At 58.0% G+C, this 16,897-nt stretch overlaps 6 protein-coding genes across 6 annotated transcripts; 2 read left to right on the forward strand and 4 right to left on the reverse strand.

The window, feature by feature from the left end:
* Nucleotides 1-437: 437 nt before the first annotated feature.
* On the reverse strand, nucleotides 438-3,340 carry BO70DRAFT_432878 (OPT family oligopeptide transporter; the record flags this gene model as incomplete). Its single annotated transcript, XM_025548364.1, has 8 exons — nucleotides 438-773; nucleotides 938-1,227; nucleotides 1,298-1,475; nucleotides 1,533-1,796; nucleotides 1,848-2,129; nucleotides 2,259-2,375; nucleotides 2,436-2,996; nucleotides 3,047-3,340. The coding sequence occupies 8 exons, from the start codon at nucleotides 3,338-3,340 to the stop codon at nucleotides 438-440; spliced, it is 2,322 nt and encodes a 773-aa protein (XP_025395138.1).
* Nucleotides 3,341-5,162: 1,822 nt separating this feature from the next.
* Nucleotides 5,163-7,352, reverse strand: BO70DRAFT_417646 (sodium:solute symporter family protein; the record flags this gene model as incomplete). The annotated part of the gene is made up of 3 exons (XM_025547422.1): nucleotides 6,447-7,352; nucleotides 5,343-6,367; nucleotides 5,163-5,270 (listed from the first exon to the last, which is right to left on the reverse strand). The coding sequence occupies exons 1-3, from the start codon at nucleotides 7,345-7,347 to the stop codon at nucleotides 5,163-5,165; spliced, it is 2,034 nt and encodes a 677-aa protein (XP_025395139.1). The 5' UTR covers nucleotides 7,348-7,352.
* A 579-nt stretch (nucleotides 7,353-7,931) lies between these two features.
* Nucleotides 7,932-10,679, reverse strand: BO70DRAFT_417652 (beta-glucosidase; the record flags this gene model as incomplete). The annotated part of the gene is made up of 5 exons (XM_025547423.1): nucleotides 7,932-9,880; nucleotides 9,932-10,103; nucleotides 10,155-10,226; nucleotides 10,273-10,477; nucleotides 10,536-10,679. 5 exons carry the CDS (start codon nucleotides 10,677-10,679, stop codon nucleotides 7,948-7,950), a joined length of 2,526 nt encoding a protein of 841 aa, XP_025395140.1. The 3' UTR covers nucleotides 7,932-7,947.
* Nucleotides 10,680-11,784: 1,105 nt separating this feature from the next.
* On the forward strand, nucleotides 11,785-13,836 carry BO70DRAFT_300978 (uncharacterized protein; the record flags this gene model as incomplete). The annotated part of the gene is made up of 1 exon (XM_025539691.1): nucleotides 11,785-13,836. The coding sequence occupies one exon, from the start codon at nucleotides 11,785-11,787 to the stop codon at nucleotides 13,834-13,836; it is 2,052 nt and encodes a 683-aa protein (XP_025395141.1).
* An 885-nt stretch (nucleotides 13,837-14,721) lies between these two features.
* Nucleotides 14,722-15,850, forward strand: BO70DRAFT_345220 (zinc-dependent alcohol dehydrogenase family protein; the record flags this gene model as incomplete). The annotated part of the gene is made up of 2 exons (XM_025541492.1): nucleotides 14,722-15,270; nucleotides 15,324-15,850. The coding sequence occupies exons 1-2, from the start codon at nucleotides 14,760-14,762 to the stop codon at nucleotides 15,848-15,850; spliced, it is 1,038 nt and encodes a 345-aa protein (XP_025395142.1). The 5' UTR covers nucleotides 14,722-14,759.
* A 111-nt stretch (nucleotides 15,851-15,961) lies between these two features.
* BO70DRAFT_156688 (uncharacterized protein) lies at nucleotides 15,962-16,897 on the reverse strand. The gene is made up of 2 exons (XM_025538245.1): nucleotides 16,527-16,897; nucleotides 15,962-16,454 (listed from the first exon to the last, which is right to left on the reverse strand). Exons 1-2 carry the CDS (start codon nucleotides 16,736-16,738, stop codon nucleotides 16,103-16,105), a joined length of 564 nt encoding a protein of 187 aa, XP_025395143.1. The 5' UTR covers nucleotides 16,739-16,897; the 3' UTR covers nucleotides 15,962-16,102.

Below are 16,897 nucleotides of genomic sequence, written 5' to 3' on the forward strand. Positions count from 1 at the left end.
GCTTAGCTTGGCCCCTTCTTCTTCCTTGGCCTGCGGTTTGACTGGTAACGCCCGATGGGGGGGGGATTTGCAGCTTCTGCTCAACAAGAAAGCGGGGTTTTTTCATTCTCATTTTTTTTTTTTTTTAAAAAAAAAAATAGAGTAGTCTCGGTGTCTGGAGCATTTTCAACGCGTCCACTGTCCAGTTCAGGGGAGTGATGGTTCGAAAATCCAGACTAATAACTAGATGCAGGTTCAGTAAACTCGGCTCGTTTATCGTCTACATCGACCTGTGAACAGCTCTTTCTTTGAGCAAGGAATACTAATCAAAACAGTCATTCCAATTGATAACCTCATAATTCCTTCCACTCCCTATCCTGTACCCTAGGTAACCCCCCCTACCCTGTATCCTAGGTATCCCCCCCCTACTCACCTCACTCCCTCACCATCAAACCCATCTAATCCGTTACCGGACACCAATCGTAATTCCCATTCTCATTATTCCCCCACCACGACGGCATATTATGCGCCGCCCCGGCCGCCCCAAACACCGCAAACGACAGAATGAACACGACCGTCAGACTCGCCCCGTCCAAGGCGCCCGTGATCAGGTACGAGTCCTTGAACAGCTTCGGGTGCCAGTTCCGGAGATAGTACTGCACGAAGAAGCCCGCGATCACCCAGCTGAAGATCACGCACGTTTGCGATTGGTTGTAGGGGATGTAGCCGGCGTATTGGATGAATTGGGGCATGTTTACTTCGGAGACGTCGAAGCCTTTGATTTTGGGGTAGAACTGGGTGTACGTCAGTTTTTCTGGTTGTAATCCGTGTTGATGAGTTGATGAGTCGGGGGTTGATGTGGGATGTGTAGTAGTGCGTTGGGGGGGGGGGGGGGGGGGGTTGATTGGGTTAGGTGGATAGTTGGTAAGTAAGTAGGTGTAAGGAAGTAAGTATTCACCTGATAAAAAATCCGATGCACCACGACCGCCGCAGCCCCAATCAGCAGCCCTATCGGCACCATCGCGTACTGCATCCCGACCTTATATAGGTCTGCCGCCAGCGCCCACGACGTCGCAATAGTATTATACGACTGCATCGTCGCGCCACTCCACGACGAGTTGCCGTTGCCGTTGACGAGAAGCGCCTTGTTGGCCGACACGATCGAGATCATCACCGCGTAGTTGATGAAGCCGCCCAGGATGGTGCCGTAGATTTGGGTGAGGAACATGACTCGGGGCGGGATTTTGACTATATATGTCGGTCAGTATTGGGGGAGGGGATAAGAAGGGTGAGCTGAAGAGGGTGCTCCGGTGCTTACGGTATTCGCCCATCTTCAGGTCGTTGGACAGGCTCACGGCGTTGGAGATGACGTTGTGCGACCACGCGGCGAAGTACATGTTTCCGACGGGTCGTCCGGGGATCATGAGACCCGCGAGCATCTTGGACAGGTTGTTGGTTGCGATCCCGTTGCCGTAGCGGGAGTAGAGGATTGTGCTCTGGGAATTGTCAGGATGGGCCAGCTAGTGCAGGGGGGTGGTGTATTGGACACTCACGAACGGCGCGACGATGATCCCCACCACCAACGACACGATGTACGCCCAGACAGGCAGGGAGATGTCCTCCTTCAGCACCACCACCAGCCCAAGCACGAAGCTGATCACCAGCACGGCCACGTACCACCACCACGGCGTCTCCCTGTAGTGCTTGGCCATGTGCTCGTGGTGGCGATCGTCGTATCTGCCCTCCTTGGCGCTCTTGTACGCCCGCTTGATGTCGCTGCCCCAGAAGAGGATGCAGTGCATGATCAGGGCGCCGATCTAGATTGAGTCAGTTTGAGATGGGGGGATGCAGATTCAATCAGCACTTACGGCAGCATTGGCCATGAACATCGAGAACGCGAATGTGCCGGTCAGCTTGGGTAGCCCGTACTCGGCCAGCGCCGCCTTGTCGAGCACTCCGCCAGGGAACACATCGGTGACCGGGTATGTCGTGCCGTTGGCCATCAGCAGATCCGTCGACATGAAGGGCAGTGATCGCGAGTTCCAGCCGTTGCCGTAGTAGATTCCCGCCATCGCGATGAAACATGCCACGAATCCGAGACCCTGATGAACCTGCAGGTTCAGGGGGAGGGAGGTTTGGAAGGAGGTGATCTACGTGGTCAGTGTTGTTGCTTATCTCATTGGGGGGAGGTGGGGGGAGGGAGGTGAAAGTGTATCAAGATCTATTTGATACAGAGAAGTAGCACGGCTGCATTGGCCAGGGGGGATCAGGAGTCTTACATATTGCCAGTCAAAACTCAGGGAGAACAGCCCCATGCCCTCGTTGTTCGAGGCTCCACCGAAGACGTTGGTGAGAACATCAGCCGTGCTCCCCGTTGCCTTTTGGGCCGCCAGACACTGTTACCATTGATCAGCGACATTCCTCGAAACATAAACCCCCAGAATCAGGCAACGGACCGGGATGGAGACCGAGTTCAGCCATGGGAACACATAGGCCGGGATGATCTCATACAGCGACATGCCGGTGAAGGCATACCAGAAGTATCGCAGCGGCTTGGAGTTCTTGACCTGCTGCCAGTGCAGACCCTGCAGGGTCTTGATCGTCGGCAGGGTGCTCCAGTAAACCGCCTCGACGTGCCACACGGCGATGGGCCGCATGATGCCGCACAGCCCGTAGCCGAACAGGCCGATCGAGATCGTGCTGCAGACGACCGTGACGGCGCTGAGGGGCATGTTGTAGAAGAGGTTCTGGGCCGCGAAGACGACCGACGAGTCGGAGGCGTTGGACGCGGACGTGGCCGTGATGGCGCAGATCGAGTGCTCCTTCAGCGTCCAGGGCCCCGGGTTCAGGAACTTGAGGATCTTGATCTTCAATGGCAGCTCGCCCTGCCCGCCGTCCGCCCGCCACCGGGCCTCGAACTTGTCGCCGCGGGGGAGGAAGTTGGCCCAGGCGTTGCCGACGAAGTAGGCAATCAGCACGATGAAGGTCCCTTGGATGGTGACCGCCGTCGGTTTGAACTGGATGGGGTCAGCAGAGGGGGGAGGTGTCAGCGCAATAGGTCTGGTACGTTGTAGATCTGGTTCATGACGGCCTGGAAGCAGGCCAGACCCGAGGCCAGCACGATACTCCGGAAGGTCAATGACCGGTCGAAGTCATCCCGGAGAGGCAGCAGGTAGCGAGCAGCGTCCTGCCCAGTGACGATGATCTCGTCTCCCTGGCCGTCATCGTTGCTGATCTCCCCGTCCGTCACTTGGACCTCATCTTTGCCGTCCACCACCGTGACGGTGGTCTTCTCGGTCACCTCCTGGTTGGAGACCGTGACCTCGCCCTCGATGGGCGCGTTGGAGCTGAAGATCGCCATGTTGGATGCCGCGGGCTACGGAGAGGAAACGCTCGTCGAATTGGTCGCCCAGGCTGGATACCCTCCGACCCTGGAGGCCTCTCTTATAATGCCAGGGGTGCCACAGACCTGCCTTATCGGGCCAATGTGATCCGCTGGGGGGGATGATACCACCCCCCCTTCCCGATAATGAGCATCGCGACGAAGCGACGAGGGTCTCCTCGCCACAGGCCGAGCGGTGCTAGTGCGTGGTGGCTCCCCCCCCCACGAGCAGGCCCTCGCGCCGTTAGCTCTGGTCCTATCTCCCCCCCCCCGCATCCTCCAATTGACTTTGCCTCTGGCTCCCAGGGCCTCTACCCCTCCTAGCAGGTGCACTGATAGCGGGGTGAGGATCATTGTACTCGCAGGTACTCCGTAGACAGCAACAATATAGCCCGCCCATGGACACATGAACCGTGAACGGAGAAGTCGTCGACGGTGTCGAGTCGGGCGCAGTGGTCAGGGTTGACGCGAATGCCATCGCGAGGGACTCTGACGCCATCCGCGGTAGTCAGGGTAGCGAGGTTGGTCTGAATCCGTTGGGAGGGTACACAGGCAAGGACACCCGGAGGGGCAAGGATGAAGAGAATGAATGGCTATCAACAGGCGGGGGGGTCTGGACGCAACGCATCGGCTGGCTCCGGAGCTCCCACGGAGTCCCAGCGCCACTTTCCAGGGGTCGCACCACTCTCTCCCTCTGTTGTAACCCTCCCTCCGTCCGCGGCTGTCTCCGATAACGCCATGTCTACCCTAAATTGCTACTACCGCCTCCTACCATGGCGGTCACACCTGACGGTCCCATGTCCTGGACTGTCAAGTCCCACCGGCGAACAGGTTTACTACACAAATGGACAGGGGTTGGTTATAGTATTGGAGGGAGGCTAGGTTCGCCGCCGTCCCTCTCCAGCAAAACACAATACTAATTGGTTGGTTACATGGCGAAGGGAAAATGTGATACCCACCAGCACCCATCACAGCGCGAAGGACTATCTAGATATCGCTGAAACCCTTACCCACCTGGTCGCTCGCGTGACGGGACTCGTCTCCACCGGATACTCTCCCAAGTCCCAACTGCAGGTCATTGCCGGAGACCCACGTGGATGGACGGATGCCCTTGCTGCGAGCGTTGTACCGGTCAGCACGGTTTTCTTCGCGCAAAAGCTTCTCTCTCGACTCGGGTCCTGGGTGGACGAGGCCATGTACTGTGGTGTCTGATTTTGAGACATGTTCTTTCCATACATGGGTCTGGCTGCTAGGCCTGGTTTATCCATTCGCTAAGTCGATGTGGTCCTGGAAAGGGTCTGCCGCAGCACCATGTCGATTATTTTAAACCAGAGAGTCAATCACAAACAGACCATTTCACATACTGGATCAGGGTTAGTAGTTCTTTCTGGCTTCAAATGTCGACAGGGACTTCCGGTAAATAACACGCAAGTACCACCGGAAATCGCGTGAGAGGTCATCTGGATATCTCATTCCAACACTCCTCCATTCTTCCCCTCTCCTCCCTCCATGAATATTTCTCCTCGTACTTCCCCAACAGGGCTGGTCGCAGCGAGCACGCCATTCTGAGCGGTCATGTCTGGCGAGGATTTTTCAAACGCTAACGAACCAACCAGATGTCTGGCCTGGAGTCTAATGCGAAGCGAGCTCGCCACTGAGACCTCGTTTAATCCCACCGTGGATTGGATTATCGGCGTACTGTCTTGATATCAAAGGGAGAAATATTAACAGCGAGATGAAAACGCCGAGGCAACTAAACACATGAACCACAACATCAACCCGTCGAATCAAACCCCATGTACTATACCAACCCCCCCGTCTGCACCCTCCCCTTGCTCTTCCCCAACAACGCCCGGATATCCGCCCACGCCCCCCCGGAAATATCCCGCAACGCACCCGCACTCTCAACCTATACCTGACTGTTAACAACCACCCTTTCACACACCTACCCCCAACACTATGCAAAAAAAGACAAACTTACCACGGGATACACCACACAAATCATCACACTCGCCCAGATCCACATCAACGAGACCACCACCCACCCCGTGAAAAACCCCTTGCTGTAAACGTAGCGCGTCCCGAACAGGGTAAACGGGACGAGAATCACCGCGACGGCGATGAAGAACAGGTTCGCGGATAGCGCGATGCGCTCTGCCTTGCGGACTTGCGTGGGGTCCATCGGTGCAGATTGTTCTGTTTCGAGGAATTCGACCATCTCGTTCTTGGTTGGGGGTGTGGCTGTGGATGATGATGCTGATGCTGATGCTGTGGCTGGGGGGGTTGATAAACCTGTCTCACGTCCTTTCGTCGCCTCTGTCTCCATGATATCCTCCACCGGGTGCTTCCCCGGAAACACCAGACTCAGCACCACCGCCGCAATGGTCCCCACCCCGAACGACGCCAGATTCCCCGCCACGGCATTCGTCACGTCGCCCGTCGTGGCCACGCTGATCCCCCCGGACCGTTTCCACGAGGTCACAAACCACACGATTACCCCCACCACGAACCCGATCCACGGCGCGGCAATCGCTCCGACCGTCGACATGGGCTTCCAGAGAAGAATCAGCCCCACCGGTACTGCAGCCCCCCCGACGATCACCCCCAGCACCGTCAGTAACCAGGTGAGACTGAGTCCGGCGACGTTGAGGATGGAGCAGAAGGCGGCCAGGATCAGGGCGTACAGGACTATGCCCCAGTGGCTGACGCGGACCAGGGCTGCGGAGTCTGTGTCCGGGCGGAAGTACGTCTTGTAAACGTCGAAGGTGAGAAGGGAGGACACGGCGATGAGTTCTGCCGACGTTGAGCTGGTGACGGCCATGAAGAGAAGGATCAGAATCAGCACGGCGCCGCCTTTGCCCATCAGTGCGATCGCGGTGGCTGGTGCGGAGAGACCCGCGTTCACTTGCTCGGTTGTCAAAGGATTCGGGTATGTTGGGAAGGCCGGGTTGTGGGTCAGGGCTGCGCAGCCCAGGCCCATGGCGGTCGCGAAGCCGAAGGGGATGCCTGCATCACCACCATCAGAAACTCAACTGTCTTCCACTCCAGAGTGTAGGGCGAAGGAGGAAGAAGCAGGGCTACTCACCATACCACGCAATCCCGCCCAGCAGGTACGCCTTCACCGAACTCTCGGGTCGGGACGCAATCGCCCGCTGCCAATACGCCTGGTCGAGCCACACGGTCGTGAAGCCCGAGACAAACAGATCCACGGCGAAGATCAATCCCCCGACGGACCGAAACGCCAGATACGATCCGTCCGTGTTCCGCGCGATCGGCATCTGCCGCGACGCTTCCTTGAGCAGGTCGTACAGCTTCCCCGGGCTGCCGATCAGATCGCTCGTCGCCGACACCAGGAGCCCGAAGACCAGGATCGCGATGAACAGGATCACCGTGTGCGTGTAGTCTGCGATGAAGGTCGCGCGGAGTCCGCCCACGATGACATATGCGGCCACCACGGCCGAGATGAGGCAGTTGGCCGCGTACACGTTCATCCCCGTTAAGGCGGAGACGACCTGGGCGCCGCCGAGGACGAGGATGGCGCTGACGAGCAGGTTCGTCGCGAGCCCGTTGTAGAGGTAGGTGAGGTGTGCGATTGGGCCGTGCCGCGCGAGGACGATCTCCGGCATGGTGTGCGCGCCGGGCGCGTTCGCCTTGATCTGCACGGCGATGAGGGCGAAGAGCAGGATCTGGAGGGTCCCGATGGCGCCGTACCACATCGGTCCGCATACGCCGTAGCTGTACGCGAAGGTGGAGCTGGTGAGAAGCGTCGCGGACCAGGTCCACGAGGACACGATGCCCGAGGATATGAGACCCGGCTTGACGGAGCGGGACGCCGTGTTGAATTCTTCCGCGCGATGGGTCGAGAACTGCGTGTAGCGGTTCTGCAGCCACGAGATGCCCATCATGAACAGCGCGAAGACGCCCCCGATGCCGATCACGATGCCGTAGCCGGCGCCCGGGGGAAGCACCTGGAGGTCGTGCGCCATGGTGGATTCAGCTGGATGCGGGTGATCACTGCGGAAGGGAATTCCCCGTGTGGCCTTCTTTATAAAATGGTTCGATGACGGCTGCATTGCATTCCTTGCATGAGATGCAGCGGCTTATCGGGGCGGGAGACGAAGGGAGGGGATGCACAGGCGCTACGCAGCATCCTGGCTCGCATGCGCCAATCCAGACGGTGGGATCGCTCTTATCAGCAGTTGGAGACGAGTCCTGTCACATCATTTGGAGGTCGTGCAGTTGGAGTAACCCGGATGCTGTCCGGTTGATCAGTTGGTTGATAACCATGCTGTTTTATCGGACGGTGGCTGTTCTAGGGCACGGCCACGCCTACCCCTCGGACTTGGAGTCGTGGGGTCGTGATAGTCTGATAGATAGTGGTCGGGGATTCCACACATTGTTTATCGAGAAGAGAAGATTCCGGGTTCGTGCAAGATACTATACACCCAGATGCACGGACCAGCTACTCCAACCGGTCAGTTCCATCCTCCTCTGGCTCCCTAGCTCGCCACCTCGCATCCAACAGTCTCTCCGGCCTCGTTTGCTTCCTCTTTCTGTTGTATTCTCCCATCATCACAACCCCATATCTAAACCCCGGTCCATTGAAAGTCTTCAGTGACCGTAAGATCAACAGCGCCGCAAATCTCCCGCGACGAGAGGCCCACATGCACCCTATACTTCCCAGCAACCGCCTGCCAGCACCGTTCAGACGCATGGTAGAAACTAACACTGTACTTATCGAGAGTGATGGCCACTCCCTTCCTCTCTCCGGCATCTAGCCTGACTTTCTGAAACTCCTTCAGCTCCTTCGGGGGCCTCCGGTGGCCGATCCTGACGGGGGGGAATTCCACGTAGTACTGCACCACGGCCGCACCGCTTCGATCGCCGATATTCTCCACGTCGCAGACGACAGAGACTGTATCACCTGGGCCGGATAACATTCCCTCAACTACCTTGACATTCTTGACGTCAAATTCGGTATACGACAGACCATACCCAAACGGAAACAGAGGCTCCGGGCTGTCTTTACGATCGTAGTGCCTGTATCCCACCGCCAACCCCTCCTCGTATCGAACAATGTTATTGTCGTCGCAGGGAAAATTGCCATGAGAGGGATTATCCTCATCCCTTCGCGGCCAGGAAAACGGAAGCCGACCACTGGGATTCACAGCGCCATTCAGCACCCGAGCGAGAGAATGGCCGCCTTCTTGTCCCGGGAACCACGCCTGGATGGCAGCAGGTACGAGCGAGAGAAACTGCGTCAGTCCGACCGGCCCGCCGGAGAAGTTCACCACGATGGTTCGCGGGTTATGTGCCGCGATGGCGAGGATTTGCTCGTACTGATGGGATGAGAGGTCCATGGTGTCTCGGTCGAAACCTTCGGATTCGATCTCGCTTGTGGTGCCGGTGCAGACGATCGCGTAATCGGATTGCTGGGCGGCCTGACATGCGGCGTGAATACGAGCAGGGACGTCGATGTGTTCGTGGAAGCGCAGGGAGGAGCCCTGGAACATGCGACCGAAGAGGGGCTTCGCGTGCAGGATGGCAGGGTCGGTATTCCAGCTCTCCAGCACGAGGGTGTAGGATTTGCCGGCCTCCATGGGATGGGTGAAGCGGCGCTCCAGCTTCGATTTGAAGAAGTAGAAGGACTCTGGTCTGAGGTCTGTTTCCTGTGGTCGGGTAAAGATCTTCTCCCCGTTGACGTGGACGATGGCCGGCCCGGTGGAGATGACGGAGAGGATATGGTCACCGCTGGTTACGGGCCAGACGTCGAAGGTGATGCGAGTGCAGTACTCCGCTGTGAGATAGGATGGCCACTGTTCCTTGATCATGTACTCCGGAAGCGCCTTCCACTCCTGATGGACCAGGTTCTCCCCGATGACTCTCCCATTGAACCATTCCACGCGAACCGACTCGGATGCGTCAAGCACAGAGGGATCCGCGTGGGGGAGGGCCCCAAATACGGGGATCCCGGGGGATGCATTCACTGCAAAGCCGGCCTTCGCCAGGCCCTCGACGGGGCTCACGGCGTGCAGGGAATCCACGCGGGCACTCCCCCCGCCGCCCAGGCTGGCGTTCAACGCATGGTGCCCGATGAGTGCCACGGTCGCATTGCCCGGCAAGGGCAGAATCCCCTCGTTTTTCAGAAGAACCATACTCTCTGCGGCCGCATCACGAATGAAGCGATCGCGGTCGGCATTTTCCACGGCCCGTTCGGGTGGTTCGTTAGGGTTGTCGAAGCGTCCGAGGCGGCGCGCCAGCTCCAGGATGCGCCCGGCCGACTCATCCACGGTCCTCGGACGGACTTCACCATCGTTGAGGGCCTGGATCAGTTTCTCGCCCCTCCATCTCGTCGGTCCGGGCATTTCCAAGTCAACGCCCGCATTGATGCTCGCCGCGGTGGAATACACCCCCATCCAGTCGGAGATCACCGAGCCCGCAAACCCCCATTCGCCTCGCAGAACACCGTTGACCAGGCGAGCATCATCCGCAACGTACGTGCCATTGACCCGATTGTAGCTGCATCTTGTTCAGTCTTGCTCTTGACTGACCCGCTCTTATCAGGCTCACCTCGTCATGAAGCACCACGGATCTGACAGCTTCATCACCAATTGAAACGGGAGCAGATAGATCTCCCTCAGCGTCTGCTCGTCGATCTCGGCACTGAGAACCTGGCGACTGTTTTCCGTGTCGTTGGCGACGAAATGCTTGGGCGTGGCGGCGATGCCAGCAGACTGGCATCCTGCACAGATTCAGTGACTGCCCTGTTATCTCAAGATTGACTGGCTCTCACCTCGAACAAATGCCGCTCCCAACACCCCCAACACAAACGGGTCTTCGGAGTATGTCTCGTAATTGCGACCACCTGATACTCCGTCAACACCGGTTCTGCGTTGTCATTACAGACGTACCTCGCGGCGAGCGGATGACGTTGAGTGTAGGTGCCAGCAGGACATTCGCAGCCTTGGTCCGCGCCTCGTTGGCGATTTCCTGGCCGTTGCGATACAGCAATTCCCGGTCAAAGGACGCCCCCAGACTGGTGCCGCAGGGGAAGCAGGCGGCCTTGATCCCGCTCACATAGCTCTCCCCGCGGGCGCCGTTGGGGCCGTCGGTCGACTGGAGTGGTGGGGTCAGTGAAATGAGGACGACAGACTCCAGAGGAGGACAGACTGACCTTGATGTGTGGGACAAAGACCTCGTCCCGTTGGATAACCGGGGTGCGCCACCAATCCTTCGCTGCCAGCAGAGAGACCTTTTCTTCCTGTGTGAGTTTGTGCAGCAGCACCTCAATGTCGGGAGATTGGGATTGCGATGCCATTGTGAGCAGTGTCTCAGGGGCAGTCCAACCGAGCAGGGACTCAGGCAGGGGGATGGCAGTCCAGACCCCCAGCTCGTGAGCTCGTCATCTCGGCCATGATTGAGCACTCGCGGGTGGGGACTATTGATAGCATACGGCTGGCTACTCCGCACCACTCCTACTTGAGTTAGGGCACCCGCCCGTCTGGCGTAGCCATCGGGAGACAGACAGGCTGGAAAAAAACTAACTACACCACTCAGGTGTGACAGCTACATCTGACAGGTGCTCGGATGCAGGCGGGCTCTTGAGCGGCGATCATTGTGGCGTAAGTGACAGGGCTTCCGCTCTAGAACAATCCTAAACTTTCCCTCTTGGGGAAAATCTTCGAGGGCTGGACAGTGTATTGGCTCAGGAATCAGGATGCTCACTCATGACATGCAGTCTTCGAAGATGGCCACTGACTTGACTGCTGCAAAGTTGGGGAAGAAACCGGTACTTCCTTACAGTCCGGGCTGACTAATTTCGACCCCAATTCTGCCCCAATTCCCCCCCGAATTCTTCATCTCGCACCACGACGCTGTAGAGCACCTCCATCATACAATCCACTCCAGCTAGCTATCGTTCCCATGGCGAGGGGAAGACCCAGATCCCACATTGCTCCATGCCGCTTTTGCGGGAAGGAGTTCAAGCGGTTGGAGCACCTGCAGCGCCATGAGCGCACGCGTGAGTGGCCCGAGCTGGACCCGCATATTCCACTCCATCCTGCCCATGACTTGGGGAAGAAAGACTGACCGTCGCAGATACCCAGGAGAAGCCGTTCCAATGTCATTGTGGTCGTGCATTCTCGAGACAGTAAGCCCCGGCCTGACCCGCCCGCCAATGGCGTCTGAATGACCGTTGTAGGGACCTGTTGAGCCGCCACGAGCGACTGTCGCATCCGCCACCGGAGGCAGCCGACTCGAGGCTTGATGCTTCACTCCTCCAGCCCGTGGGCACGTTTCCTGGTGGTCCTCTCCAAGCTCTGGATGGTTCAACCCCGGACGGGTCCACCAGCTTTGTCAATGGCATCGCTCCCGAGCCCGTTCTGGACCCCCATCCGGCTCACCTCCCGGACTTTCTCACATCCATGTCCTTGGAGAGACCACCCCACCCCCAATCAGCGACCGAATACGGCTCCATAGATGCCTCCGCGGCTGCCCCGGGTGCTGACTTTGGGTGGGACAATTTCGCCTTCTCCTTCCCCGACTTCATCCCGTCCCAGTTCCTGGACACGGACGTTTCACTCTCCGATCTCCTGGAGCAGTTCCCCACCCAGGAATCGGAGCCTCAGCTCCCTTTCCAGTCGCCATTGCAATCCAAACAAAACTACCTCTCCTCGTTAGAGGATCCCACGCCCTTTGATGCGTCCCAGACCGTGCCGCGGCGCTTACCGTCGATTGACGACCAACTGCCCAAGACCGGGCTGGACACCGAACTGGACACCCCCGGCAATCCATGGGCACTGTCCGCTGCCACTTACAAGACCATACTGGAGAAGGTCGCCCACAAGCGATCGGCTCTACCAGACTTCTCGCTCCCGTCCCGATGTGCCCTCGTCCGCTACCTCGAAGGCTACTTCCGCGGCTTCCATGACCATCTGCCCTTCATCCATGTCCCGACCTTCCACCCCGAGACCATTGAGCTGGAGCTTCTCCTGTCCATGGCCGCCGTCGGTGCGCTACATCGCTTTGAACATGTCCGCGGGCACGGCCTGTACATGGCAGCGCGATCTCTCATCGATCAAGGCGCCGAGCACCGTCGGAGACATCTGGTCGGGCAGCTGGCACGTCGGCCACCCTCATATGGGACCGCGAGTCCCGCTACCTCCCACTCCAACACCTCGCACAGTCACACAACCCCCGGCAGCGTGAGCCCCAGCGAGTCCCAACCCTCCGATCCAGGGCCACCCTTGGGCTATCTCCAACAGGCCCAGTCGCTGATCATCCTCATGGCCATGAGCGCCTGGGGGGATGAGATTCTCGTACCGGACAGCTTGGCGATGAGCAGCCAACTGGCGGTTCTCGCGCGCTCCCTCGGAATCCAGCGGCCCGACAGCTGCGGTAATGAAAACCTGACGTGGCGAGCATGGATCGCTCACCAACAGCGACGCCGTACCTTGCTGGTAGCATACTCCCTGTTCAACCTCCAAAGCATCATCTTCAACATCCCCCCCATGATCCCCACCAGCGAGGTCGGCCTCTGTCTCCCATCGTGTGAAGCAGAATGGAAGGCCTCGTCGTCAGCAGCCTGGGAGCGCCATCGCGCAGTGTCCGCCCTCGGCGAGCGTTCCTTCCCCGCAACCCTAAACCAACTCCTCTGCGGCCAAGACATCACGCAAGGCGGCCTCATCTCGCCCTTCTCCAACTACATCCTCATCCACGGCCTCGTCCAGAAGATCTACTTCGAGCGCCAAGCCGCCGACTTCATCCCCCAGCAGACTTTCCCGATGCGCCCCCAGTCTCTGGAGAATATCGAGACCGCCCTGAAGTGCTGGCAGTGTTCCTGGGAAGCAACCTGGGAGTCGACTTTAGATCCGTACTCTCCGAAGGGTCCACTCGGGTTCAACGCCACCGCGCTGCTCCGTCTCGCGTACATCCGTCTGAACTGCCACTCCGGCCTCTGTCACGATCTCTTGTCCGGCGACCCCATCCGCCTCAAATCCCTCGTCTCGGACTCGCACCTCGACTGTCTCTCCCGCTCCCCCTCCCTCGACAGAGCCGTGCTGCAGTGTATCCACGCCCTCAGCATCCCCGTGCGCGTCGGAATCCCCTACCTCTCCCGCACGCAGACCCTCCACTGGAGCGTGCAACACTCCATCTGCCATCTCGAGTGCGCCTTCCTCCTCATGCGCTGGATGCAGACCATCTCCAAAGCCGTGGCTATGGGCGGCATGGCGTCGCTCCGCGGGGACGAGCGCAAGCTGATCACCATGGCAAGACATCTGATTCAGGAGACCGATTTGGAGTTTCTCATGGACGGTCAGGATGGCGAGTTTGTCAATCTGGATTGTCTGACCGTGGCGACCGCGCGGCTGTGGGCGGAGATCTCCGGTGGAATTCATGTCTTTAACATTGTCCATCGGATTGGGGCGTCGTTGTCGAGCATTGCGGATGCGTTGGAACATTTGCTTGTGCGGTGATTCTAGCGAGCAGGTCAATTATCTATCATGATAGAAAATCCTTTGGATTGTTATATCAATGGTGGGCTATGGTGATTTCGAAATCCGATTTTGATCGGATGACGTTGTGGTTCGAAGATCTGTGGGGCACGGATATATATTCGGGATTGATATCCACCATGATTCGGAAATAGAAATAGAGAGAGACCATGGCAGTTAAAATTGACCGAGTGAATACCTAGATATAGAAAAATAATCATCCGTAGAGAAAGCAGAGGGTTAAAGCAGGTGAAGTGGAACGGGACAGCAGAGCCACGTAGACCGACTAGACGACAATTCACCACCCCATCATAAAGCACGATAATTAATAACCCTACATACCCTATCTCCAAAAGAGACCCCCTCCCCACAACCTCACAATCTGGCCAAAAAGCAGAACCAAAAAGAGAAAATCGCGACATCCCCGATTCGAATCCCCATTAACCCCCCCCCCCCCCCCCTTTTGAAATCGTCATCATTCATCATTATAATTGGAGAAGAAATAAACGAATTTCTACCCCAACATGCTCTATCCACCGGTTTTCTTGGCTTCGTGGATTCGATCGCTATGGTTTGGTTCACCACGGCTTAGAAATATCAATGCCCGCATGGAGGATCCATATATTATGGTGATCTCATATTCGGTAACTATGGGTACGTGGTGATTGTTAAGCCGCTCGGTGGGTGTGTTTGAGTTGGGTTGGGGTTGGGGTTGAAATGGCGAATAATAATAATAATAATAGCAGCAGGTAGAGGTGGTGAGTATATTTAACTGGCTGGATGGATGGACATATTGTTGTCGAGTATCTATAAAATCGGCTTCTGAATAACATATTTCTTTGTACGCGTCCTCTTCATACACATCTCCCCGAGCTATACATACTATATCCATCCCCCACTTGACAATGTCCTCCCAGACCGTCCTCCGCCATACCACCCGCACGACATGGGACAACCTCGTCTCCGTGCAGGAACCCACCCCCACCGCGGGAAAGCACGAAGTCCTCGTCAAAGTGCGCAGCGTGGCCCTCAACTTCCGCGACATTGCCATCTCCGTGGGCAAGTACCCCTTCCCCGTGAAGGAGGACGTGGTCCCCGGCTCTGATGCCGCCGGAGATATCGTTTGCGTGGGCGAGGGTGTCGCCGGCTTCGCGGAGGGGGATAAGGTCGTTGTGGCGTTCGATCTCGCCACCGCGTATGGCCCGATCAAGGGCTGGGGAAGTGGGCTGGGTGGGCCCGTGGATGGTGTCTTGAGGGAGTATATCGCCGTGCCGGCGCAGGCTGTTGTCAGGGTTCCCGAGGCGTCCACGCTGAGTTATGCCCAGTGGGCGAGTGTCGTCTGCACGGGGGCGACGGCGTGGAATGCCCTGTATGGGAACCTTCCTCTGCGGCCGGGCCAGTCGGTGCTTTTCCTGGGTGAGTCGAGCGGTGTCTGTATCTGAGAGGAGGTGTTGTCACTGACGACGCAGGGACCGGGGGTGTGTCGATCACCGGCCTGGTGCTGGCCAAGGCGGCCGGGGCCACCACCATCATCACGTCTTCTTCCGATGAGAAGCTCGCGCACGTCAAGGCCAAGTACGGCGTCGACCACACCATCAACTACAAGACGACCCCCAACTGGGCTGCCGAGATGAACAAGATCACCGGCGGGAACGGTGTGAATTATATCCTCGAGACCTGCGGTTCCGGGACCATCAAGCAGTCCCTTGAGGCGATCGCGTATGGTGGAATCATTTCGGTCATCGGATTCCTCTCGCCCGCCGCTCAGGAGGAGATGCCCGATGTGGCCGGTCTGGTCATCGGCAAGGGCGCCGTGGTGCGCGGCATCATGATCGGCTCGAAGCAGTTGCTCGAGGAAGCCGTGCAGTTCATCGGCGCTCGGGATCTGGCTATCCCCGTCGAGAAGACCTTCGCTTTCGGTCGCGATCAGGTCGTGGAGGCGTTGGGATATCTGGCCAGTGGACAGCATGTGGGCAAGGTCTGCATCGACTTCTGAGGGTGCATGGTCGTTTCATGGTATCGAAGGGAGTTGTTTGGCTTGATTGGTGTATAGATATATAGAATATGGTTTATGCTCTGTCTATAGGATTCTCGATCATTAGGGGTTGGCAAGGTATAATGCAGTTTATGCTTTCTCTATCGATCCGTGAGATATAGACAAGATATAATCTGCTCTACTTATCGTGAAACGTGATTCTCGCAGGCTTGAAGTGCACAGGTCTAACACCCTTCCCCCCTCATCTATTGTCTATCCTCTCGCACCATATTGCGATAGGGATTGTTCGGATCCTGCTCCTCCTCCTCCGCCGAGGGGACAGTCTTTCGCACGCGACATGGGTTTCCGACCGCGACGGAGAACGGGGGAATGTCCTTGGTGACGACGGACCCAGCCCCGATGGTCGAGCCCTGACCGATGGTGACACCCGGCAGGATGACAACATTTCCCCCGATCCAGCAGTCGTCCTCGATGCGCACCGGATGGCCGAACTCGACGAACTTGCGGCGCGAGAGCACGCTGACGTCGTGGCCCGCGGTGAAGATGTTGACGTTGGGGCCGCACTGGACGCGATCGCCGATGATGATCAGGCTGGTGTCGAGGGCTGTGAAGCTGATATGGTCAGCATGGTCAGATCGGATGGAAAGGGAACGGTGAGGTGGGTCGGTGGGCGTACTTGAAGTTGAAGAAGCAATCGCGACCGATGCTCACGTTGCAGCCATAGTCCGGGTTGAAGGGGGGCTCGATGAAGGTCCCCGACCCGACGTGGCCCACGATCTTCTGCAGCAGGTCGAACCGCACGTCCGCGATCTTCTCGTAGGGGACGGATTTGGCATCGAGGTTGTTGTAGTCCTGCGCGACGCCGCGGGCGCGGTGCCGGCCCTCCATCAGCTTGGGGACGAGGGGGTTGTAGCTGAGGGGGAAGGGGTCAGCCTCGCGATGCGACCATGCCTGGACGGAGCTCGAGGCCGTGAGTGATCGTACTCACAGCATGCCGGAGATCATGCGCTCGTATTCTTCGCACAGGGGGACATGGTTGAGGCCGCG

The sequence above is a fragment of the Aspergillus heteromorphus genome (genome assembly GCF_003184545.1).
Source record: "Aspergillus heteromorphus CBS 117.55 chromosome Unknown BO70scaffold_39, whole genome shotgun sequence".
NCBI classification, from domain to species: Eukaryota; Fungi; Ascomycota; class Eurotiomycetes; order Eurotiales; family Aspergillaceae; genus Aspergillus; species Aspergillus heteromorphus.

Coding starts and splice junctions, on each gene's coding strand:
- BO70DRAFT_156688 (XM_025538245.1), bottom strand. CDS start 16,738: ATGGAGGGCCGGCACCGCGCCCGCGGCGTCGCGCAGGACTACAACAAC. Junction 16,455..16,526: donor GATTGCTTCTTCAACTTCAA/GTACGCCCACCG, acceptor TCAGCTTCACAG/CCCTCGACACCAGCCTGATC.